We start from the raw sequence: 24122 nt of genomic DNA, 5'->3' as shown, positions 1-24122 counted from the left end.
AAACTTGAATTCAAAAATCAAATTCAAACCATAACAGATCCATTATGGTCTTTCATTTTGTACATGAGCAACTCTGGTTTAATTCCAAACAAATGTTCTACCTCCTCCCTGTTTAGCCAGCAAAACTTGAGCACCAGGGTGTGTCAATCAAAGCTGCACTTCTGTGGAACAATCTATTTTACTGAACTAAAACATCATTGCTTACTTGGAACCAAAATCCCATGCTTATTACCACACCATCCTTGATCATCTCATGCTAAAGTTCCCAACCTGTGAACATATCAAGATACAGTAACTCCACAAGAACATTTGGAGACGCCTAGACCCACTAAGTGAGAATACTTTATAATGAAAAAGATTTTAAAGCTTTTGAAAACATTAGAAACCCTTCAAGAGTTCAAGTTTGCTTCTTTCCTCCACCTTGGGGTTTGCGGAAGTTGCAAGCGAAGACACGCGTATCCCACTTGGCATTTTGTAATTCGTTCCTAATCAGCTTGCCTCTTTGGCATTTTAGCAAAATTCGTGGGTCATTTCCCATCTATGGCTCAGATAAATCTCTGGCCTGCCAGGTTCAAAAACTCAAAACGCAAGGAAGGGGAGGCAAATTCTAATTAAATTTAACTTCAGAAAAAAGAAAAAAGAAAAAAAAGTACGGCTGCCCTTCTTTTTAATATTGGAACCTCACCCCTCTTCGAAAAGAGACTGACAGGAAACAAGACATTTTTCACTGCAAGTACCCAATCCGCAATTTTCTGCATGTATTTCGAACGGAATATACTCAATATAATGCCAGGGCACTGCCCCCATATGCTCGGAATATGCATGGGACACCCCCCGAATGTATGCATACAATAAAGACAGTTGTTTCTATTGAGTTACAAACAATAGACAGTTCTCTACTGAACTACAACAGACGGCATCTCAATAAGAGATCACCCACCTCGAGTTCTCTCCTTCCTTCAATCTATATTAATCCTCCTGGATGACCTAGCTCCTCCATCGGAGGTGTTTGACCTGAATCCATCATTAAAACCCATCCTCTCTCTAGATTGCTGCTGTCCCGTTGTTGGAAGAGCCCACTGACCGAACGGTCTGCTGCCGCTAGTTCCTATATTTTCAAGGCAAAAGCAATCAGAAGTAAATCAGGAAACCTAAATTTCAAACAGAAAACATGGAAATAGCTCACAAGAAGGCCAAAGACAATGCATCACCTCCCTCCTCCCTCAACAGTAACTTCTAACTTCAATTATTAGCTGTGTTAGTTCAGAAGATCTATTATCAATCTCAGAAATTATTCTCTAAGCTCTTAAGAGGAATAGATTTTCAAGAATACTGTAAAAGTAAACCCACTGTTTCAACAGCTGGAGTAAAAGAAGAGCCATCCCCAACAGTTGCTGATGGAGAGTCTCTGAAATCCCAAAGTATTCCTCCAAAATAGTGAAGATCATCATTGCCTCACAAGGGCCTCAATCATCTATGTGGTTAAAGACTAACCCACGTGTAACTATTTCTTAAATGGCTTACCAGTTTTATTTGGGGTGAACTAACCCAATTAAGTTTCACATTATCACTGCAAAATCAAATTTCAAATGAAATGTTCAATGCATCAAATCTCTCAGAACAGCAGTGCATTCAAGAGGGTATAAAGCCTCGAGGTAAGCCATCACTTTGCCTGCTGACTGAAAATGGTAGATAGAGCCAACAGCAAATAAGGGTATCAACCCAAAAGCAAGGGTAAGCAAACCTATCTGAGTATCTGCAGTGTTTTTCAAATTGACATGCCTAATTGAAAAACCCTGAGAAACAAAGGATACTCAAGATAAAAAGCCAGTTTGGACTGCCTTAAGTCACGCATCTTGATGTCTCTGCTTGTGTGATAACATATAATATCATCAGACTTGACTCTTTTACCCTGTGGTTTGTGCTGATTCCTAATTTTGAATTCAGGATGGTTGTTCCATGGTGCTGAGGTTTTGAGATCAGCTAGACTCGAGCAAATTATATGGATTAAAATTTGGTGGGGTAAATACTGGTGAAAGTGGTCGAACCTGTATTTAAAATTTGTTTAAACGTGAAAGTTTATCTTCTCATGAAATGTAAATTATGAAATTTCTATTCACCATTACTATAGGGTAAAAAAGAGCAGGCAATGTGGCATCAACTTAGAAAGTCATAAGCAAGACGTATAGCTTAATGATGAGGCTCAACATAAACAACCATGACAAGACAAACACCCCCCCCCCCCCCCAAAAAAAAAAAAAAACCCCACCCACCCCAAAAAAAAATTACAGCCCCTCTAGCAAATGTTCCAAGACGAAAAAAATCTTCAAGCACACATAATTCTACCAAGTCTTTGCATCTTCTTAACACTTCAGTAGGATCTATTACTCAGACAATTTCACCCAGTATTGTACCATACTGACTCATCAACTCAATAAAAACCAACAGCATTTTGCACTCCTAATATAATGGCAACACAATACGATCACATAGTTGTATGTATCAACGTAACTATATGAAGTGAGGCTATGAGGCTATTCCAACAGGAAGCTCAGAAACATCATGCAAGAACAAATACCATAACATGCTAGGAAATCCAGATGAGCACACAGTTGATCGGATGCTAATTTCTTGGGAGAGAAATTTTAGGAGCCAAAACAAGCATTACCTATATTTGCATGCATATTGAAGCCCTCATTCCATCCAGGAATGTGAATATTAGCATTCCCTTTCCAAGATTCCTCAAAACCCGCAAGCTCATCTGAGATTTCACATTTCAACGTTCAGGTGGCTCAAGTATATCCATAATCAGTCTAGTATTAATGACTTGGATGACAGGATTATACCTTCACTCAGATTGTGCAAGGTCTGCATGGTGTCCACCTTACCATCAGGGTTAAGCTTCCTCATAACTGAATGACCCTACAGTAAACAATACAATACATTCACATTTCATCCAAATAAAAACAAAATTGCTAGACATAGAGACACGTTCCAAGAAATAAAATAAAAACTCAGAACCACCAAGAAGCACAACAAAGAGATGGAAATCATAAATGAGGGATAAAACAGAAAATATTAAGACAACCAAAAACGAATCGAAGAAAACAAGATCACAAGTACCTTTTCGTTTAGTCCTTTAGACAGCCTGTGTGACGCTTGACCCGTTCTAGTATCTGCTTGTTTGCTTTCTTCTAATATCACCTGATCCAACAGAAAATAGCATGAGGACCTAAACCAAAATTAAAAAATAATAATAACTAAAGGAAGCAGGAAATCGAAACCTAAACCAGGAAATTACTTACTCCATCACTACCAGTCCTTCTGTTTGTCGATGAAGTATAGTATGCTCCATCAACACCACCATATGTAACAGTGGAGCTCTGGAAGCTAGAAGTACGAACCTGAGGCTGCGCCCCATCGGCCCTATCATAGTGACTTCTGTATTGCATTCGTTTGCCCTTCTTCCCTGCACATAAACTAGTTAAGGCTTTCCAGAGCAAACTGCAGCAGCTGTGTAAGTTGACGATCACAAAAAACACAACAGAGACTCTCACAAAAGCAGCGTACCTTCAGCTTCATCATCTGGGTACTCGACATATGGTTCTTTACTCGACCCAGGATGTTTCTTTGAATTACCAACATTCTCCTCCGAAGCTTTCAGTTGTTCATCCTCTTCATCTACCTCCTCATCATCAGAGTTCAACTCCCTGATGACTGGCCCTTGTGATTTCCCGGCCTGAGGTGGTTCATGGTCGATAAACTCAGTGGCAGGAGGTTCTCCAAACAAGCTTCCCCTTGGACCGAACATACTGGGACCGAACATACTAGGGCCGAATATGCTGGACCCAAATCCGCTACCAAATGGGCGATTAAAGAAAGGGTCATCAAATGGATCTCTTCCACCAAAAATGCTAGGTATTAAATTCCTTTGGCCACCGAAACCTCCAAACCCAGCGAAAGGATCATTGAAATCAAGAAAATCATCTCTACCTCCTCTACCTCTCTGCATTTTTTTCAGGTTCACCTAAACCCTGAATTAAAGAAAAAAGAAAAAAACGGAAAAATGGAAGACAGATAAATCAGACTACGTCCTTGTTTGCCCAACAAACCCTTTTAATTCAAGCGATCATCTCCAAGAACCAACCCTAAAAAATAGTCCCCAAACGGTGCAAAAATAAACAACATTCATCAATTAGGCCCTACCAGGGGCTTAAAGAACACATACACAAACATAAACTGCAAGAAACCGGAATAACCATCGATCAAGAACAGGAAAGAAAACTACAAGCCAAATACAATAACAAAAACAAAAACACAACTTCTTACCAATTCCAAACGGACCTCACCGGCTGAATGGCAGATTGAATCGCATTTAGGAATGATAAAGAAGGAAAAACGATAACTTACCAACGCAAACGATTGAAAGAGAAACCCTGAACGTCGTGAATCGCTGGCTTTAGTCAATAATTCAGGGCTAAAAATACCTCCTTGGCTTCGAAAATAGACCTTGTCGGTTTATATGGACAGCGAGAGAGTGCTGTGAAGCATCGAACGTTCCAGTACGCACAAGATTGTCCGGAGATTTCCAAAATAGACTTAACACGTGTTATCACTCTATTGAGTTTCTCTCGTTAGGTGAAAAGGTTTCGAATTGTGGGCTAAGAAAAAATGTGCTTGGCCCATAAAACAAAATGTATATGTCGGCTTGTAAACTTATCGGATTCGGCTCCGACACCGGTCTCCAAAATCGGGTGTCGGAAACCCAATTAGCAAAATCAGTATCCGAATCGAACAAAAATTTAGAAAAGGTATTTGAATTTGAATAAAAAACTTTATCCAATATCCAATAATAATTCGATTCATAAACAATCACATTGATTGGTGATTGTAATTTTTTTCAACTTCCAATTTCCAATTATTAGTCTCTGTTTTAGAGAAAGTGTTTAATATTTTATTCTAACTAGATAATTTCTAATTATCAGTTTCTGAATTTGTCATCATCCATTTTTAGAGAAAAAAATGTTGAATACTTTACTCTATCTAGATAAAATTTATCCGAATATTATCCTATCCGATAAACAATTATCCGAATCCGAATCCAATTGTCAATAGACGAATACAAATATTTTTCGGTAAGAAAACTTTTGAATACGACATTCTTAAACAAATATGCCATCTATTTAAAGGCAGATTTTAGCCATCTATTTATAGGCCTACGCATATGCCACTTGAGTTTGTATACTATTACATTTAAACCCCTTAAAAATTTTTATTCTACAATTTTTACATCTCCACTATTTCAAATTATTATGTGTGAGAGATGCATTTTTATCATTAAAATATTAAAAGTAAATGATGACTCACAATTTATTGTATTATTATTAAAAGTTTCTAACTGTCCTTGTTATCTTCAATCCTGCTCGACTTTCAGGGAGAATGGAAAAAAAAAGGGGGTGAAAGTGAAGAACTGATTTGATTTTTTAATATTTTCTAAATGTTTTTTTTCTCACTTGTAAGAAGCTTCAGCAAAGATAATATATATATTTTTTAAACTAATTGTATTAAGCATAAAAGTATATTTGTGATCCAAAAATTACTCTAAATGTAATAATTTACAAATTCTGGAGGTATGTGTATAATTTGCTCCATAACGTAATATTATATTATAAAGAGATGGACCTTGAGGAGTAAGCATGTAGCAAAGTTGACGAACCCTAAGTCCTCGTAGCTAAAGGGCTAAACCGAGCTGAGAAATCTCAGACCAGGCCAGACTTGGTTCAACCCTGATGGGTTCAACCAACCGAGGAACCCAAGACTCTACTCTTGCTCACGGCATGCTCGACACACAAAGCCAAACATGTCCCCCAACCGTGAGGAATTTTGGCTCCTCTGTATGAAGGAGACTTGTAGGATTTACACTGAACAATAGATTAGAATATTCCACGAGACGTGCATCCTATAACGCATTAGACACTCATTAGACCGGACTTGGTTGGGCCTCACTTAATTTACAACCTCATTTATAGAACCAATCATAAATAGATTTGAATCATTTGATTTACCAATCATTGTTCTCACTAATCATGATGTGTTACATTCTAATAAGAATTTTGTGTAACAGATCATTATATATCCTCAGGCCACTCATCCAGACACAGTAGAACTCTTCTTTTACAATTAACTCCTATAAACATCTACAAGAATGAGAAATATTCTACCATGATTACCATCTCAAAACACCCCCTCCTCACCACCACAACTTCCTGCTTTGAGCTTGTTCCTTACAATGAGATCAGAAATTCTGTGTTACTAGTCTTGATGATGCTAGCACAAGTGTGAGGATTGACATATACAGGTCCACACTTGCAGCATGCCTCATCACTGTTTGAAAGCAGAAGCTACATGTTTGTTGATGAAATCCTTTTCCCAAAAAAAAAAAAAAACAAAAGAATTTCATGATTCAAGCAGTTAATGATTCAAGCAGGTAATGATTCTTAGAGCTCCTGGGCATCAAGATCAGGTTTTGATGGAAATTCGAGTCCCTGAAGTGCTGGCATCCGTCTTAGATCCTCTTCTGAATATGCAGGCACAAACCAGTATCTCCTGTCTGTCCCAAACACCTGATATGCAAAATCACAAATCAATGGATCTGATCTTCCAGTTTAGTAACGAAACCAAACAGTTCCTTCATAAAAGCCTATCTAGGTTAGTCAATATACTGTAGGTTCTCTACCAAAGGAAAGGGGAATACACTGCAGGTCTCGCATGTGAAACACATCACAGTGAGGTAAGGTCATTTTGACCTTACCAGACCTTGCAGTGGCAGGTATCATACATGATGTCGCTCCAAATCGATCAACTGATCAATTCACTCATAACCGATCTCCTAATGTTGAAAAACAACCATATTGTATAATGTCATTCTGTACCAGCTGTCTACCATCTTTCCCGGCAATTAATCAGGTGTTCCCTCTAAAGGGTATGTCACAAGGTAGGTTATCTTGATAGATAATGGTTGCAACAATGTTCTGTTCCAGGATCTGTTCCCGAAGGAGCCGGTTACAATCCGACATCCAACCAACCAAACTTGAAAACAAGCATTTTCTTTTTTAAACCCTGATATAGTTAAGTGAGGGAGAAGGTAACAGCCAGGAGGTTTGAACTTGAGCCAACTTGGCGAGCAGAAGCTTTAGGAGCACCACATCCCACCAACTGAACGAGGCAGTTATTTGTCAACTTTTGTCACTACTGAAAAACTAAAGCCATCAAAAGCTTGATTTTCCATCGAAGAGGGGCTCACTAGGCAATACTTACATAGTTGGCAGTGAATGCATGATTCATTCATTTTAAGCAATGAGACAAATTTGATTAGTTAACTTAGATAATTTCAAAGTTGAGACATTAAGAGGGTTTTCAAATTCAATTACTAACCAATTCGATCCAGAACCAAAAGAAAGATCTCAAAATTGTGCTAACCTGCTCAAAATTCTTTCTTCGACCAAGGTCATAGCGCCACTTAGGAGTGGTTTTCTTCTCATAAGCCTGATGACAATAAAATAACGTCATTACTTATTTGGAAAACCCAATGGTTAGAGTCCAGCTTATCCATTAGTATAATAAAAACAAAAAAAAAAAAAATGACAATACATAGATTAGGGAACATGAATGATCTTACCTCAATGGTGGTGGTATTACCAGACACCAATGACATGTGCATGATCAGAAAGCCCAAAACACTCAATGCAAAGGCCAAGTTCAGTACTGGATGAAAGAGCAACAAGAGTTCAGAAATAATCTTGGGAAGCAAGCACAAAAATAGGTTAGCATGGAGAGGGGGAGGGGCCTCTGATAGCTTACCAAATGTAAGAAAAGTTGTCGCAAGGGTTCCTGGTGTTCCAGGTATTTCCCCATCACTGAAAAATGCTATGAAATGCGGAAATAATGATAAGGTGGCCAGAGTTGTTTCAAGAAATGTATAGAACTGCAAGAGATTGAGAAAGTACATAAACATGCAGGATCCTTGCTACATGGTGAAAAATATCTAACTTTTTTCTTGGATGAATACAATTCATTAACCAAACAGAGAGAAAATAAAGGAAGGGGGGGGGGGAGGAGGGAAAGAGTACAACAAGAAAGCAAATGGTAGAGCCCTACCGAAGCCACCAAAGCTCTCAGAAAAAGCAAACAAGAAAAGAAACTAGGCACTAAAGGCCAAGACTCATGAGCCAAGACAAACTTGTTGACGAAACTAATTTTTCCTATTTTTCATCTTAATATATTTCTAGAAGACTTAAGCTCAACATTGAAGTCCTCTTCAGGATGGTGGTGTGGCTGGTGCCCTTTAGTAGATCGGTTGCTTCTCCTATGACCCTGAAGCAGAGGAGAAGGGGTACCAAAGTCAGAAGAACCCTCAGGATCAGAATTGCAGGAGGCAGCCTGCCAGGCTGAGAGGACCAGGCTAGCGAGGGGAGGAGGGGGGGGGGGGATGGCTTAATGGGCTGGGTAGGGGAAAGGGTGGGCCAAGAAGGTGGGAGATGGAAAGGGATAGGGTATATGGTGGGGGGTAGGAGTAAGGAGGAAGAGAGAGCTTGGGATGGGCTGCAAAAAGAAGGGGGAGTGATGGGGGCAGTTGCGGACCTGGGTTGGGCAAGCAAAGCAGGGGAGGGAGGTAAGTGGGAGGATTGGGGGGAGGGGTGGACCTTGGCCGAGCTGAAGACTTGCTTCGGCGTGAGAACTGGCAGTGGGTTGGGACAGGCCCAAAGAGAACGAGAGAAGAAGGGGTAGGAAGATGGGCCTACAGGGAAAAAGAAAAAAATGAGGATGAGAGAGAAGGACACGAAAGTTGAGAGAACCAGGGGGGGTGGGGCTCACAGGGAGAGGAGAGAAGGTGTAGAAACTGATAGTGCAGGTGATAGGGGCAGCAGAATAGGCACTGGAGGGAGCTGGGAAGGCAGCGGTTTAAAAAGCATTGGGAAGATCAAGGTGTGCACGGGGTAAACAGGCCACGGAGGGTCAGCAATAGGGGAGGCAGAGGTTTGCAAGGTTGCGGGGTTGCAGGATATCAACTTCTCAAACAGAATGGAGAATGGAGAAGTGATTCAGGATGGAGGGAAGGGCCATCGGCAAATCAATCTTACTTCTTGACCTTTGCAGGTGGTTTCTCTGATTCTTCCAGTGAGAGCATTGTCAAGATCAACCTTTGGAAGCAGCTAGGGGAGCAGAAGCGACTTTATGAGGAGGTCGGAGTGACTTTGCCTTATTCTGATCTCAGGAATGATGGTCGAATTGCTTACAAGCTATGCAGTGAGGAGCCTTACCGTCCAGAATTTTTTGACTAAAGGAGTAACCATCTTCTTCCTCGATAAGGATATCGAATGGGAGAAGAGACTCCGCAGAGAATTCCACACAAATACAAGCAAATGTTAACCTGTCCTTGCACAGGGTAATGATCAGAAAGAAGAGGAGTCCCTAAGGCTGAATCAGCCATACTCAGTCTTTCGGAACACCAGAAATGGAGTGGTAATCCCGGGAGAGACACACAAAGAGGGAGGGTGGAATGGTCTTCCTCGCTAAGCTCAAGGTGTTTGTACCATTGCCGAAGAAACAAAGGTTCCTTCCCCACTAACCATGGGCCGCCTTCAAGAGCCCTGCATTTATTGTTTGCATTTGAAAATTTGAAAAGAAAGAATCCGTGATCGAGGAGAAAAGACTTCAGAGGTGCAATCGGTCTCCATTTTTTTGTCAGGGATGCCTTTACAATGGAGAATGGGAGTCTTGAACCCAAGAAATGCCCCAAGAGACAGCAAGTTCAGGCGGAAGCTTGTTGTCTAGGTTACCTGTAGGGCAGAAAGCCACCTTCTGACCATCCACAAGGGTTGTGGGGGATCAGGCAGAGAGCAAGGGGATCCTGAGGAGAATGGCAGTGGGAGTTAAGGGAGGTGGCCAGAAGTGAGGGAGGACTTTTTTTTTGGGTGGGGGGGGGGGGGGGGGGAAGAGAGGTGGACAAAGGGGTGGAAGATGATGAGGGGTTCATCCTCCCATCCTCACTTGTGTTTATCAGGTTTTTCTTCACGGTTATCCATATAACTTGATTGCCAAGTAGCAAATAATTGTACGGATAACTCATCTGTAGTAGATAAAACAGCACCAACTGCAGATGTACATCACTAAATAAATGAATTAACATTCAGACAAACATACTGATACTGAAAGATCCATCAATGTTTGATCAACCAACAAATACGAGATACCATGGACCTATCCATGTTTGAACGAACCTCAGTTAAACATGCTACCGTGTACAAGAACCACAATATGAAGCTGAATAAAGCTTCCTTGGATTAAGCAATGTAGGCTAACACTGTACCAGAAAGTTAAGTATGAGACTTACCACATTCCAGGATTGCAGAACAAGGAATATAGGCCAGATAGAGGAGAATATTTGTGACTTACAACAGACAGCTCAAAATGTGTCAACTCAGGTCAAATGGTACAATCCAACCACAGCTGTCATAGTGACTAGGCAATCCAAGACAGTGGAAGGAAGAAAAGAGGAGAGAGAAGGCAACACCAACAAGGCCCCTAAGCACCTTGACAACTTTGATCCTGATAAGAGAGCGACCCTATGGAAGTTGAAGAAATTTTTGCAACCAAAAATTGCAATCATGGAAAATCCTAGTGCTACAACGAAAACCAATATTTAAGAATCTGAACACCAGAATTTCAAAGAGAACAAGATCAGAATCTCATATGTGAAAGCTGATGTAAAACTAACCAGTAGCTAGAGACACGTTAAAGAACAATGCAATCTGAAAATTGATCCAGAACAGTGCTACCACAGAATAGAATTACTAATGAGGAGAAAAATAATAACTGAATAGAGATAGTACCTAATTTACAACAATTTTTTAACTAGGAAAAAGCAATAAGCCATTATCAGAGCAGTCACCCACATTTCAGAGTAAATAAATAGCCTCTCAACTTCTATAATCAAATCATGTATAATCAAATAGCATCCCAAATTTTCTATGATGACTATTTAAATCACTCCTAATCACTCTTGACTTAAAGAAAATAAGCTTCACACAGAACTTCTGAAAACTATTTAATATCATAACCTATCTCAATCACTTGATTACTAATCCCATAGATCAATTTCAACCATTTTAGGGGACTATAAATTAGGTATGTTGCAATGAAACATCGGAAAATACAGGTCCAAATTATAATATAACTATATAATTAAAGCTTGTTTTCAGTTCATTGAACTACCCCAAGCACCTTGTGGACCTTCCAAGCTTGTGGCCTAGGTGAAATCCACATGGGATCATCGTCTTATGCAACCACACTAGTTCCACTGGCATTGGAAAAAACTAATCTTCATGTTTCAAAAATCAAAACAAGGAAGAATGCCCACCACTCAATTGACATCCATGACCAACTGCCTTGATTCGATGATCCCATTGTGATTGAACTTTTCAGAGGTCGTTCAGTGATACTTTCTGAATTCCACAAGACTAGTCCTCATGTCTCATATACCTTACTCCATTCAGTAAATATAATCTTTAGTAAAATGTAGATATGTAGATCATTTTCCAAGATGAAGATCTAAGGTTTGGCTCTCACACAAGATCTATCAGAGGACAAATACCACTATCAGACAAGCCAACAACTTCATAGTAAGACCACAGGACAACACATTTGAGGATTCTACCATTTACAACTTTGAAGTTACAAAATCAGCAAAGACACCACACAAAAAAAAATTACTTGTTCACCAACTGAGTTTAATCCTATCTTAAACCTATTGAACTGCAAAAGGCCTCCCACTCTGAAAGAAAACTTACAGAGTTTGTGGAAGCTGAAGAGAGAAGAAAATAAGACAGAAGTAAAGCTAATAAAGGAAGAGGGAAGAGAGAGATGAACAAACAAGATCACCAAGCTTTAAAAACATTCAGCAATCACCAAGTCAGATCTCATCAACATTCAATCACTTTGTTGTGTAAAGGCTTAATATTCACCAAAAGACTGCAATTTAGATGCTTGTGCTCCAAGTCAAAGTTAAATTAGGACTTCAAAACTTCTTATTTAGGTACCCTTTCTATGGGGCAGTGTGAAGTTTGATTATATATCATCGCAAAACAAGCTCATCAATGTTTTTTTTTTTGAATGAAGAAACTATCATTACCAAAAAAACCCAAAGGGCAAGAAAGGAGAGAATGTAAAAGGGTGAAAGGAGGGGGCTGAGAACAGCCTTTAAGAGCTAGGCTGAAAAGAGAAGCTAGAACCAGGCAACAACAATGAGCCTGTTCCTTGGGGAGTAATGGGATATCTTATTTCCAGCATTCGAATTAGATACTGCAACAATTTACATATATCTGTAAATAATGGGAGAACATACTCCTGTAAAACTTATTCCCAGATACAATTAGGACAAACACAAATTCAAAAACAATAGAGTTTCCAACTTCAAAAAAATAAATTAAGTATAAGATCTAGATCATGTTCCATCTTTTCATGCAACAACAGGTTTCAAGCTTTAAAAAAATAAAAAATGCCTATAAGATTCAAGGAAAGAAATATACCAAAAAGAGAAGAAAATATTTATAATTTAGAGCCCCAACACAATTAACAACCCATACACAATGGTGGTCCATTTTCAAGACACATCTCCCACCTGAAATAAAACAGATAAGATTAAAAAATGAATAATGTTGCAAGAAAACAAAAGTTCAAACACACTTGAACAAGAAAGTAAAGGAACTCACAGACAGAACAGTGATGACAACGAGGTGGTTTCGGCTGGTTGCACTTGCGGCAGTACCGGAATCTTGGATTCTCAGGGTCAGCTAGCGCCGCTGACTGCTGTACACCTATTCCAGTGCTTCCATACTCCGAAGCTGTCAATGGATCGCTCTCCCCTCTTTCCTCATCATCCATAACAGGCCTCCAATTTGGTGGAACAGAACCTGGATCCGTTAAAACAACAGAAAAGTAGCTCCATAGTAGCATCACCAACTGCAGAACCAAATAACTGCTTACAGGTTACGACCTTTTCCACAAAACCGAAATCTTTTTATTTTGTTTAATGAAAAAACTCATTTTTTTATGTACTTCCGTTAGAACCCAAAAAAATTCCCTTCAAAATCAGTCAACGAGCACGATTAAACTGATAGAACAAAACCCCCAGTTTACCCCATTTGAGTGCTACAAATCATGTACAGAAAAAGAGAAAATGAGCTTACCAGAACATGAAACAAGATCAAGACAATAAGAGCAGTGACAGAAGTAACACCACCATCATACAAAGCAGGGCCATAAGTGGTAATAACAACAGCATAGTAAGTGACTCCGACGACGGCCAGAACCAGTAAGATCATTATGGAGCCAAGACCACGAAGGGCCGTGCAGAACTTGAAAACATTCCAAGCCATTACAGCTCCGGATCTGTACATACTGAACGGGAGAGCAACTATTCGTTCTTCTTTCTTCAGCTTTCCTTCTAAATCTTGTTAGGAAAAAAAAATTCAAATAAAGACTAAAGGGTTTTATCACCCCTTCGCTCACTTTTTGTATATCCTTCTCATCAATCTACACCTCTGCAAGTGCTTCTCCATCCCAAACCTTGATGGGTTTTGGTGTTTAATGGAGATTGTACGATCGCTTCAGCAAAATGATGGGATTGAGCATGATTAACTATTAGAAGGGGTGAAGAAGGGCAGATGAAGGGTTTGGTGTTGTTGACAAAAATCGCATTAAATTAATTAGAAATTATATGAAGTGTGAACTAAATAATCAAAAAGAAATCGTAATGACATTACGGTCGTTGCTTTTTATCCAAGTTACCAAAATTTTCTAATCTTATTTTTCTTGAATGAGAATTTCTCTTCAACCCGAATTTTTTTTTTTCTCTATAATCTGCTCTGTGGAAGAAAGTAGAGTAGTCTTACCACTGTTGGCGCCTAAGACCCAGTGTTCCTGCATCTAGAAGGTCAGCAGCTCGGCTGCTGGCGTACTAGTGCTGCTTCTCTTAGCGCGTATGGGCCGGACAGCATGAATTAGACTGGATAAGTGTTTACATTCTCTCCAACCAACTTGTCTACATCGTCCATTTATGCTTACATAAGACCGTAAAACCCCATTTAAGGAGTGAAAAAAAAAAAAAAAAAAAAAAAAAACATTTGGGACTTATATAGGGAATATGAAAAAAAATGATTTTGTAAAAAAGTTTTTGATGTAAATCCTCACTTTTTGTTGTATCTTACATTTTTCAATAAAATCTAACTTATTAAGTAAAACTTTGAATAAAGATAAAGTAGGAAAAGTAATATGTCATATATGGTTGATTTAATTTAAGAAAACTGATCTACCTACTTTTTATTATCCGAATTGAACCAAACAAATCATACTTCGAAATTTCATGAAAAAATTTATTTTCTCAAAAGTTTTTCCACCCCACTTCGGATTTAGCACACAAATGATGCATATGGGATACCAATGCTAAGTGAGAATTAAGTTACTGAGTTTTGCTGTATCGTTTTTTTGTAGGAAAATCTTGATAACAAGCAAAGATAAACATTCTATGAGGTAGAGGCTTTCATTGAGAAGTCTGTTGTTTTCTCAAATGGAGTTGGGGCAACCTTACCAAAACATGGTAAATTTCTATTATGTCATGCCTATGTGATTTACTTCGATTTTTCTAGTTGCACCCTCAAAAAATAGGCAGGGACACAACTCCATGAGGAAGCGTGTAAGTGTTACCAACAATTAGATGTTATTATGTTAATGCCACTCTTCAAATCTCACTTACTTTGTTTGAGTGTGTAGATAGGTTGGTGTGGGAGCCCTCTACAAATGGCAAAAGTTCATTGTTGAATCAACATACAATCTATCGGTGTCAAGTGGGAGAAGCAAGCAACAACAATACGTGACATCATGAAGATCACATAGATGGAAAGAATGTATCCCTACAACAACTTGGAATAGAATCTGGCCAATGGATTTCCTTCCAAAAATTGGGGTTTCTTTGGAGGATTTGCAATGAAGGCCTAACCACTGGTTCAAATTTGTGGGTAAAGAAGATTTTGGTGGCTCCTTTTATGTGGGTTCAACGTGAAACCAACGGACCATCTTATATTGGAGTACCCTTTTGCAAGGGTGACATAGCTTGACAATAGTCTCTAGCATGTTCTATTGATATCTCCTACTCTAGCTCATTGACCAGTTACTGGGACGAGGTGAGGAAAACTAATCAGGAAACATGATGATATAGGACGATAAGATCAAGCCAAGTTGGCCCTCATATACAAGACAATAACTCTTGCCAGCATTGGAGTCCTCTGCCAGTTATGTAAAAGCCAGTACTAATGCAACCCTACCATGAAGGAAGCTGCCATAGGTTAGGTTGGGTCTATTTTGAGAAACCACACAGGTGCACAAATGAAGCCTCTTGTTTCCCCTACCAATTTGCCTCATTATGTCAAAGTGAACTTATTGCAATCCAACAAGCTATGTTCAAAGTGGTTGCAAAGAAGTAGTGGTTTACAAACTGACATAGGCATCTCCCACCGCTTCATTCTGTTGACCTAGTTTTCATTATTAACAAACTATGAAAATATTTGTTTCATGCTCTTTTGAATTTATTTTATGGGTTGTCAATCATGTTGCCAAGTCTTGGCTAAGAAGGTGTAGTGGAAGGTGGCTAGCCCGAGTATACCACAATTAGAATTGTTTATTCCCCCTTGGGAAGGCATGGGAACCTCCCCTTGAGGAAGGTACGAGAACCCCCCCTTGGAAAGGTATGAGAACCTCCCCCTAGGGAAGGTATGAGAACCCCATTGGGAAGGAATGAGAACCTCCCCCTTAGGAACCACTCCGAAATGATCCAAGTCTAGGAATAAATACATCAAGTTCAGAGAACCGCGTTTGGAGAAGGCTACGGAGAAAGACTAAGTCAAAAGGGTCAGTTATAGAAATAACCGCCTAATATGCCCACATCGAAACATGGGGGAATGACTCTCAGAATAACGGCTCCATTTGGAGTCCATCAAGGGAACCACTAAGAAAAGGGAACGTACCACCTCCTAAGGAAACTCACCCCACTCTTCAATAAGTGGGCGAAATCAACAGAGAGGCCGCCTCAAGGTAACTACTATATAAACCCCACTCGTGGGATTGACAAGGTAGGAGGAATTACTCACTATTACCCCTTAAGCTCTGAGACCCTCTCTCAAAGCCTTCTATTGTACTTAGACTGACTTGAGCGTTAAAGGAGGTTCCCCAACCTACCAAGGCTCATGCTGCTTTAACTTTTTGTTGAGTTCAGGCATTACATATACATGGATCGCATTAGAGAAGCTCTTAAGAAGTCATCCTGCAACTTGGGTGACACGAAGAAGGTCGAGACGCAACATAAGGCATTCTCACTTTTTTGCGTATGGCAAAGTGGCAAAACTCCATTTCATGTCGTCATGAGTTTGTCGTAGATGATGCTATTGAATCTACATACTCCCCCTTTTAGTAAAAGTTCCCATTTACCTTAAACAAAGTTTTTATTTGTTTTATTTTTATTAGTGTACACCACAAAGTCCATTTGTTCCACATGCCATGTCAAACCCACATAAAAACCGAAAAACACTAGATGTTCTACCTTTTAAAATGACAAAAAGAAATTGGGGGGGGGGGGGGGGGGGAAATCATTCACAAATCACCAGAAATTAAACATCAGTTTATGTACCACTCCCTACAAAGTCATAGCAAAATATTTGGCTAATCGTCTTAAACTTATTTTGAGGTCCATCATTAGTTAGGCTCAGAGTGCCTTTGTCCTAGGAAGAGCCATTTCAAATAATATTTATCTTGCTCATGAGTATCTCTGTTTTCTTAAAAAATAAAAATCAACTCTAGGGCACATGGCTCTCAAACTGGATTTGTGCAAGGCCTATGATAAATTAGAAGGCACTCTGAGTCTGTGGTGTTATCTCAAAGAGGTCCAATCAGTCTCAAATGGGTGGAATGGAGCCATCCAACACTCGACATAGGTTGAGAGACTTAAATGGAGCTCAACTAACATTCAATATCACCCAACTCCCACAACAACCATCTTTACTACAAAGCCTCATCATAAATACACCAAGAGAGAAGTTGTAAACAATGTTTGTAGAGTATTCTTACCTCAACACACGATCCTCTTTGTATATTGCGCTTCGGCACCACCAAAAGAGTGAGAATCCTTCAAAATCCCAAGTTCTTCCTCTCTCCCACGTTCTCAGCCTCCTTCTAGCATAAACAATACTTTATGAGGTGAGAGAAGTCATAAAATAGGGTTTTAAACCCAAATTCCCAAAACTGCCCCGCACCTAGGTAGGGGCAGTTGATCCAGCCGTGTAATCGGCCTTATTTGACTGACCCTCTATCTCTTTCATGCGAAGGCCAATTTTGACAGGCTTCGGAGGGTAGAAAGATTACTTTAAGGACTAATCATTGATATAGTTTACCTTAACATTTGAGTCCTCTAGCATCAATTTTCAAGCATACCAAAATCTCATTTTTATGCCTTTTAGACTCTCTCTCTCTCTCTCTCTCTCTCTCTCTCTCTCTCTCTCTCTCTCTCTCTCCTCCTAAACTCCATTAGAGTGGCCGAGTCCTCTTCGTGGTTATCAACTTCCATAGGTTCAATTTTCGAACCTCCGGGCTCAACTCGAATGGTCCAAAATTGTCATCTACTCGAGCTCCGGGTTCATAGTCCTTAAACCATTGGGTTAATGGGTTAGGATTCTAGGGGATTTCACAAGTTAGTTATGCTTTATTTTTTTCCCCCATGCAAAACATTGTTGGGAACTTTCTTCTTTGCGCATTGACACATCACAATTCAAAGGCAATCATATTCATGATTGGATGACTTTTATCCACACAAAGTTTAAGGGGTGCAACGATATGGATAGAATTAACCAAATTTTGAGTGCCTTAGTTTGGTGCATTTGGAATACCATAAATACTTCTCTTTGATGGTGTTCATGCTTCGGTTATTCGCACTATGACTCACTTTTTTTTTGTGTGTGTTTGCAGATTTACAAAACCTCAACAAAGAGAAATGTGATGATAGAGGAGGTCAACCTATTACTTTAATCCCTTCAATGGAGGATGTGATGTATTTTCAGGTATCTGTGGATGGCTCTTGGGATGGGGACACGAGCAAGGGCGGTTAGAGTTGTATCTTATGGGATTAGGTTGGCATGTTGGTAGTTGCATAGTCTCTCTCTCTCTCTCTCTCTCTCTCTCCCTCTCTCTGTTTTTGTCTGTGCGAGTGCCTTCAAAGGAATGCACATTAGGGTTCTTGCACCTCTAGTTTCTGAGAAGCTTCATTGAAACTTCAAATTTGATAACGACTCAAGAATTCCACTCAATCTAGTGATCATCTCAATTCAAGGAAGTAGATTTTTTTTTTGGTTTGTACATAGGCAAGCGTCTTATTCTTTCTACATGAAGATTCGAGGGCTGCATGTTCCAGTTTTAGCTTTTCTCAGACGCAAATCTTTTGAGAAAAGAAAAGGAAAAAATCTCACAGAGTTGTGTGATGATTTGAGGTAATGAAAAACCATGGAGAAAGTTGTTTGCTTTTGTTTACATAAATAACATTATAGAATCCAAACTTGCAACATATCTTTGGTCCTTGCACCAATAATTTTGTTGGTACTCTCTCAATGTCCCTCTTGGAATATCTCTATTTACAGGGGCATATTTGTCCTTCACCTTTTAGGTGGTTCACTAGTAGTTTCTTGTGTTTTGAAGGGGCAATTCAATCCTTTCTTGCTGTATATTTAAACCTCCTTTCGGGGTTTAGGGTTTCATACGAATGTAATCTGTGGTGGAGGTGTTCTTCTCTCTCTCTCTCTCTCTCTGAGGCGATTCTCCTCTGTCTCTCTTGCTCTTTGGTTTGAGGTTTGGTGATTGGTTCCCTCTACGATTTGAAGGTGTTATTGTCTTTGATTGAGCTTCATGTTGCTCGTGGATGCGTCTGTGTTGTGCATTTTCAAGTGAGATCGTTCTATGATGTTTAGTGTTGTGAAGCCATGAGTTCTTGGTTGATCTCTTGAGGGTTCATTCTCTGAGATGTTGTAATTGTTATTGAGAGTTCCTCTGTACCCAACTTTACATTGATTTAGTTGTGCATATTATCTTGAGTCCTTTGGACTCATCCTTGGATGTAAGTCATTTGATTGAACCAAGTAAATCAGTTCCCCTTGTCTTTGATTTTATGCTTGACCCGCTGCGCATATGAGCGTTTATCCCTAATGTTCTGGCATCAGAGCAACTATTGTAAGTCATGGTTGTTGGTTGTTTGTAAGCTATATGCACTTGTCAATCTCTCTCAATTGATTATTTCTTTGTTAATTTCTTGCTTATAATGTCTCTATTATGCTCTCCATATCTTGTTTAATTTATGTTTCTAAAAAACCCCCAATTCTTGGCTACCCGATTCTATTAGGGTTTGTTAAAATGATGTTGTGATTTAGGCTTTGATTGTAAAACCTTGGTGATAAGACTCCTATTGCTTATTAATTGCATCAATTTCCCTTTTCTTGGTTTGAATTTGATCGAACCTATTTGTTATTGAGAGCTCTGATATATGGTTACCTGGAACTACCTGGAACTGTCTAGACCTAATTTAGCCTATGCTATTGGGTTGGCTTGTAGGTTTATAAGTCATCCCAGTGATGTTCATTGGACTACCCGTTTTGTGGATTTTAAAATACTTGCAAAGTTCAGTTTGTTAGAAACTTTTATATGATAATGCTTGTGGTGATAAGCTAAGTATTGTTGGATATATTGACTCTGATTTTGGTGCTGATCTTGATAACAGAAGGTCTTTATCTGGTTATGTGTTTATCATTGGTGGTAACTTGGTTATTTGGAAGTCTTCTCTTCAGCATGTGGTTGCTCTTTCTACCACTCAGGCTGAGTATATTGCCTTGTGTGAGGCTATTAAGGAAGCTCTTTAGCTTAAGGGTATCCTTAGAGAACTTGACTTTGGTGATATATGCTCTTCTATATATTGTGATTCTCAAAGTGTTATTTGTCTCTCTAAGAATAACATGTTTCATGAACGTACTAAACACATGGATGTGAGGTTTCACTTTATTAGAGATATTATCTCCAAAGGTTTAGTCAAGCTTTTAAAGATTGATACCTTTATCAATTCTGTTGATATTTTGGCCAAAGTTGTACCTATTAACAATTTCAAAATTGCTTTGAACAGGTTGAAGGTGCTGCTGTCTAGTTTCTTATTATAATTTTTTTTTGTATTTTTTGATGAGTTCTTTGTAATTTAGGTAATTATGCATAACCAAATCAGTGTTAAGATGGAGGATATTGGAATATCTCACTCAACAAGGGCATATTTGTCATTGTTGGGAAATGCCATGTCAGCATTGCCACATTAGCCTCCATTAGTTTTGATGATAACAAACACATACTAATGTCTACATTAAGTTGTGATTGTCCAGCTCATTACTAAAACAAGTGAACCTTTTCCAACTCATTAGACCAAACTCACCGGATGCTCAAGCCCAAGTCAAGCTCAAGTAATCTTGGACAAAGAATCAAGATCAAGATGAGCATCAAGATCAAAGCACTAGAAGATGGGAAATCAAGTAAAGTTCAAGATGTAGATGAATTAGGAACTTAGGATACATTCACATACACTCATATGTAATCACATTTAATTATATGCATATCATGTCACTAGATTGACCTAGGACATATTAGGAAAGTGTATGAAGTTTAGGGTTGACTAGAAAGACCAAAAAACCCAACCAAGTCCAAGTCCCAACTTGACTGGGGACTCTATGCCACAGACAGACGATCGTCTGAGCCAGATAGACGTCAATTTGGTCACAGAGTGCCAGACGGAAATTCTGCCTGGTCTTGACGTAAGCCTAACGTCTATATTTTAACGGATACAAATTGAGATGGAGCTCCGTCTGGACTAAAATTTCACTAAAATTTTCTATCCGTTGGGAGGTTGGGCCAAACAATTGAATGCCTTCTTTATAAGCCTAACCACCTCCATTTGAGAGTACCTACCTTGTCTATTAAGCATTTACTATATCACAACTCTCAAATTGGTGAACTAGCATTGATCACTTGCCTTCCAACTCCATCCAACTTTGAAGGACATTCCAAAGTTGTCAAACAAGCTCATTGGAGTCAAGCTTGGAGTTATTGAAGGCCATTGAGACTTCATTAGTGGTGCATGTGAAATCCAGCCTTATCCTAATCCTAACCCTGACCAGATCCGTTGGTGTTTGTAGGTCCGAAGATCCGGAGTAGTGGAAGAAGAGACTTGTGGGCCCTCTTAGTTGAAGATTTGGTGTATGACTCAGAGCCTATGGATATTGACAATAATGCCCCTTACTTGGATACACTGTCAGTGTTCAGTGAGAAACTGCACCTAGAAGGGGGGAAGCTTAGTTGAAGTGCGTGATGCATTTCCAATCTCGTTCCAAAGGTATTTATCTAATCTAGACTTGTTGATTGACTTGTAGGAGAAAACCCAACTCAATTTGGATCAGTCTGGCCTTCCTATTCCCTGTCTGAAGTTGCTGTTTAGGCTTGGTCGACTGACCAGTCAACCAACCAGTCGACAGCAGATTAATAAATTCGAAAATCACAAAATTCTCTACTATTTTAAGCCTACTTTATGGGAACTCGTGAATAGAAGCCTAACCTAATCATTGGCACTCCAGAGAACGAGGAGTGAGCTTCCCTAGGGCATTCCTTGAAGTTGGTGAAGGATCTTGGTCTCAATCATTGCCTCCCATCTCCATTGCTTCCTCAAGGTATATATGATTTTTCTCTCTCTCATTCTCCATTCTACTCATTTCTCTACTCTTTCTTGCTATTGAGACCATGGCTAAAGTGTTGCAACCTTGCAAACACTTGGTCATGTGTTTCCCCTTTCATTTCCATTGTTTTTCTTTCATTCTTGCTATGGTATGCTTCCAATAGAATCAATAACATTGCATTTCTATGATTCTTGTCATTCCAACTTGTCTTATTGATCTAAATTGATGTGTAGATGTATGCTAGGTCTGATTTACTATTTGTTTATGATTCTAGTATAGTTCTTATCACTTCCTTAGCTGATTCCCCATCATTCCTTGCCATTGCAACAAATTCCATTTCAATTTGGGTATTCCTAATTGGACCATTGGATCATGATAATATTCATTGTATAGTGTTCTTATACTGCTATGATCAATCCCTCCAAGTTTCGGATCAATCCGAGCCCCGGAAGATCAATTTTGGGCCAAATTCACTATTCAGCCCGTTATTGTTGGTCGTTGGTCGACTGAGTCAGTTGACCAGTCAGTCAACCAAAGGAAGACAACAACTCTATACTTGCTCGTTTCGCTCCGTTTGATCTCCAATTTGATTGTTTCCTTCTCTAATGTTGCATATATGTTGTCTAGGGTTCAAGCACTAAGTTGGGGACTATTCTAAGTGGTACTTGCTATTATTTCCGATTCGATTAAGGTAAGGACGGTTATACCCATATGACATGGACTATGTGTTTATTCAATGATGATTGACAACTTGATATGCTTAGCTTATCAATTTTATTTAGACATCATATGACTATTGTAGTTGTCTTTTAACAGTAGTAACATGTTTAATTACTCTTGTACATCATGTCTATTTAATTATTGTTATTTACATATACACTTGAATCATGCAATGTTATGATATGACTTTCAATATGATGATGTATCATGTATGTGTGATATGATGAACTGAGAATGTGATTGGATAAGTATAATTTGGGATTGAGGAATGTCCTACTGACATTTCTGTCCTTGGACATCGGAGGGAATAGTATGGGATGTTCTCCGAAGGTGTCCATCGACACTTTCCCGAATTATTGGATGACATACATAGGACTTGTCTAGATGTATGGCTAGGATGTCTTTGTCATATCAGACCCGAATCGAAAGGGTATTGAGACCAAACGACCCATGGTAGTAGTATGGTTTAATGGGCACTCAAGACCGGTAACCAACCCGTGAGAGGACATAGATCATATTATGGATACCCGAAAGGGGCCATTGTTGGTAGGGTTGCAAATAGTCAGACTTGGGCTCATAGGCGCTCGAAGATCGGTCCAGTCATATCTGTGAGAGGATGTGAGAGCTTCCCGTCTACCATTTGTGGATGACCAATGGGGTTGATGAGTCCGATGAGTAATATCCGTGACTCTAGTGTGAAGGATACCAGAAAGGATTGCTCCGAGGCGAGGAATGGACGTATCTGAATGTGACATGATATGACTAAGTAGATGACTTGCATTGGACTAGGCTTTACCGTGACATGCGCCAATATCTATACCAATGGTGATGTGAGAGAGTGGTGACCAAAACCCCAACCATGGAATTGTCCGGAGAGGGATGTAGGACCCAAGTCCCACCGGAGAACCCAAGATACCTGGATGGTTGAGGGAAGAGTGATTTGAGACATACCCAAGGAAGTATGGTGCTATGACTTAAATCATGTCTACTATAGAGACTAGCATATGTAGAGTTAGAATCATATTTGCATCATTTGCCTCATATCATTCGCATCTATGACTTGTATCATATGGTTTATGTATTATGGATTAACTGCCTTGCTAAGTTCCTTTGAATTCATTCCTTTTTGTGCAATTGTTTTGTTAGACTATCCTACAGGTTTTGAAGAGACCGATGGCATGTCCTTTGAAGCACCCTATGATGAGCCATACTACCCTCAGGGTAGTGGCTACTATGAAAATTATTGTGAGGGTACCGAAGAGGACTATGCTATGCACCAGGATTAGCCTGACACTGGTGCTGGAGCAGCTGTGCTGGACTTCGGATTTCTATAGTTATGAGGATGTACTTTATATGACTAAGGAAACATTTGTTTAATGTTACATTTTGAATTCTTCTTTTAGACAGGATTTGTAACTTAACTTTCTTTGATATACTCCTTAGATGTTGATTTTGTGACTTAACTTGAATTATCTACTTTCCGCTGCCATGTGAGGAAGTGACTTCTGATCACTCTCTCCCCCTTTTGAATTATATCTATACACTTGGTATCAT

At 39.4% G+C, this 24122-nt stretch overlaps 2 protein-coding genes across 3 annotated transcripts; both read right to left on the bottom strand.

Annotated features, from left to right (window-relative positions):
- Positions 1-635: 635 nt before the first annotated feature.
- On the bottom strand, positions 636-4588 carry LOC149029688 (uncharacterized). Of its 2 annotated transcripts, none has more exons than XM_089142012.1 (7): positions 4330-4417; positions 3571-4034; positions 3306-3469; positions 3124-3204; positions 2847-2922; positions 2669-2761; positions 636-1108 (listed from the first exon to the last, which is right to left on the bottom strand). In XM_089142012.1, exons 2-7 carry the CDS (start codon positions 4010-4012, stop codon positions 960-962), a joined length of 1005 nt encoding a protein of 334 aa, XP_088998138.1. In that variant the 5' UTR covers positions 4013-4034; positions 4330-4417; the 3' UTR covers positions 636-959. The 2 variants fall into 2 exon arrangements, with proteins under 2 accessions (XP_088998138.1, XP_088998137.1); XM_089142011.1 differs by having other exon boundaries at positions 637-1108; positions 4411-4588.
- A 1026-nt stretch (positions 4589-5614) lies between these two features.
- LOC149029687 (putative protein S-acyltransferase 14) lies at positions 5615-14111 on the bottom strand. The gene is made up of 7 exons (XM_089142010.1): positions 13248-14111; positions 12771-13020; positions 12588-12679; positions 7861-7984; positions 7679-7764; positions 7480-7545; positions 5615-6623 (listed from the first exon to the last, which is right to left on the bottom strand). The coding sequence occupies exons 1-7, from the start codon at positions 13455-13457 to the stop codon at positions 6498-6500; spliced, it is 954 nt and encodes a 317-aa protein (XP_088998136.1). The 5' UTR covers positions 13458-14111; the 3' UTR covers positions 5615-6497.
- Positions 14112-24122: the final 10011 nt, after the last annotated feature.

Source organism: Hakea prostrata, chromosome 1 (genome assembly GCF_041222555.1).
Source record: "Hakea prostrata isolate BN-2017 chromosome 1, UWA_Hpros_2, whole genome shotgun sequence".
Classification (NCBI taxonomy): domain Eukaryota; kingdom Viridiplantae; phylum Streptophyta; class Magnoliopsida; order Proteales; family Proteaceae; genus Hakea; species Hakea prostrata.
Note: the sequence above shows the minus strand (reverse complement) of the source record. Positions and strands in the feature narration are given on the sequence as shown.

What these genes read in the sequence shown, in the direction of transcription:
- LOC149029687 (XM_089142010.1), bottom strand. Translation starts at nt 13,457, where the DNA reads ATGTACAGATCCGGAGCTGTAATGGCTTGGAATGTTTTCAAGTTCTGC. An exon ending in GTAATACCACCACCATTGAG is followed by an intron (nt 7,546 to 7,678) that starts GTAAGATCATTC and finishes TATTGTCATCAG; the next exon opens with GCTTATGAGAAGAAAACCAC. An exon ending in GAAGAAAGAATTTTGAGCAG is followed by an intron (nt 6,624 to 7,479) that starts GTTAGCACAATT and finishes TTTGCATATCAG; the next exon opens with GTGTTTGGGACAGACAGGAG.
- LOC149029688 (XM_089142011.1), bottom strand. Translation starts at nt 4,012, where the DNA reads ATGCAGAGAGGTAGAGGAGGTAGAGATGATTTTCTTGATTTCAATGAT. An exon ending in CCCAGATGATGAAGCTGAAG is followed by an intron (nt 3,470 to 3,570) that starts GTACGCTGCTTT and finishes GTTTATGTGCAG; the next exon opens with GGAAGAAGGGCAAACGAATG. An exon ending in CTTGCACAATCTGAGTGAAG is followed by an intron (nt 2,762 to 2,846) that starts GTATAATCCTGT and finishes GTGAAATCTCAG; the next exon opens with ATGAGCTTGCGGGTTTTGAG.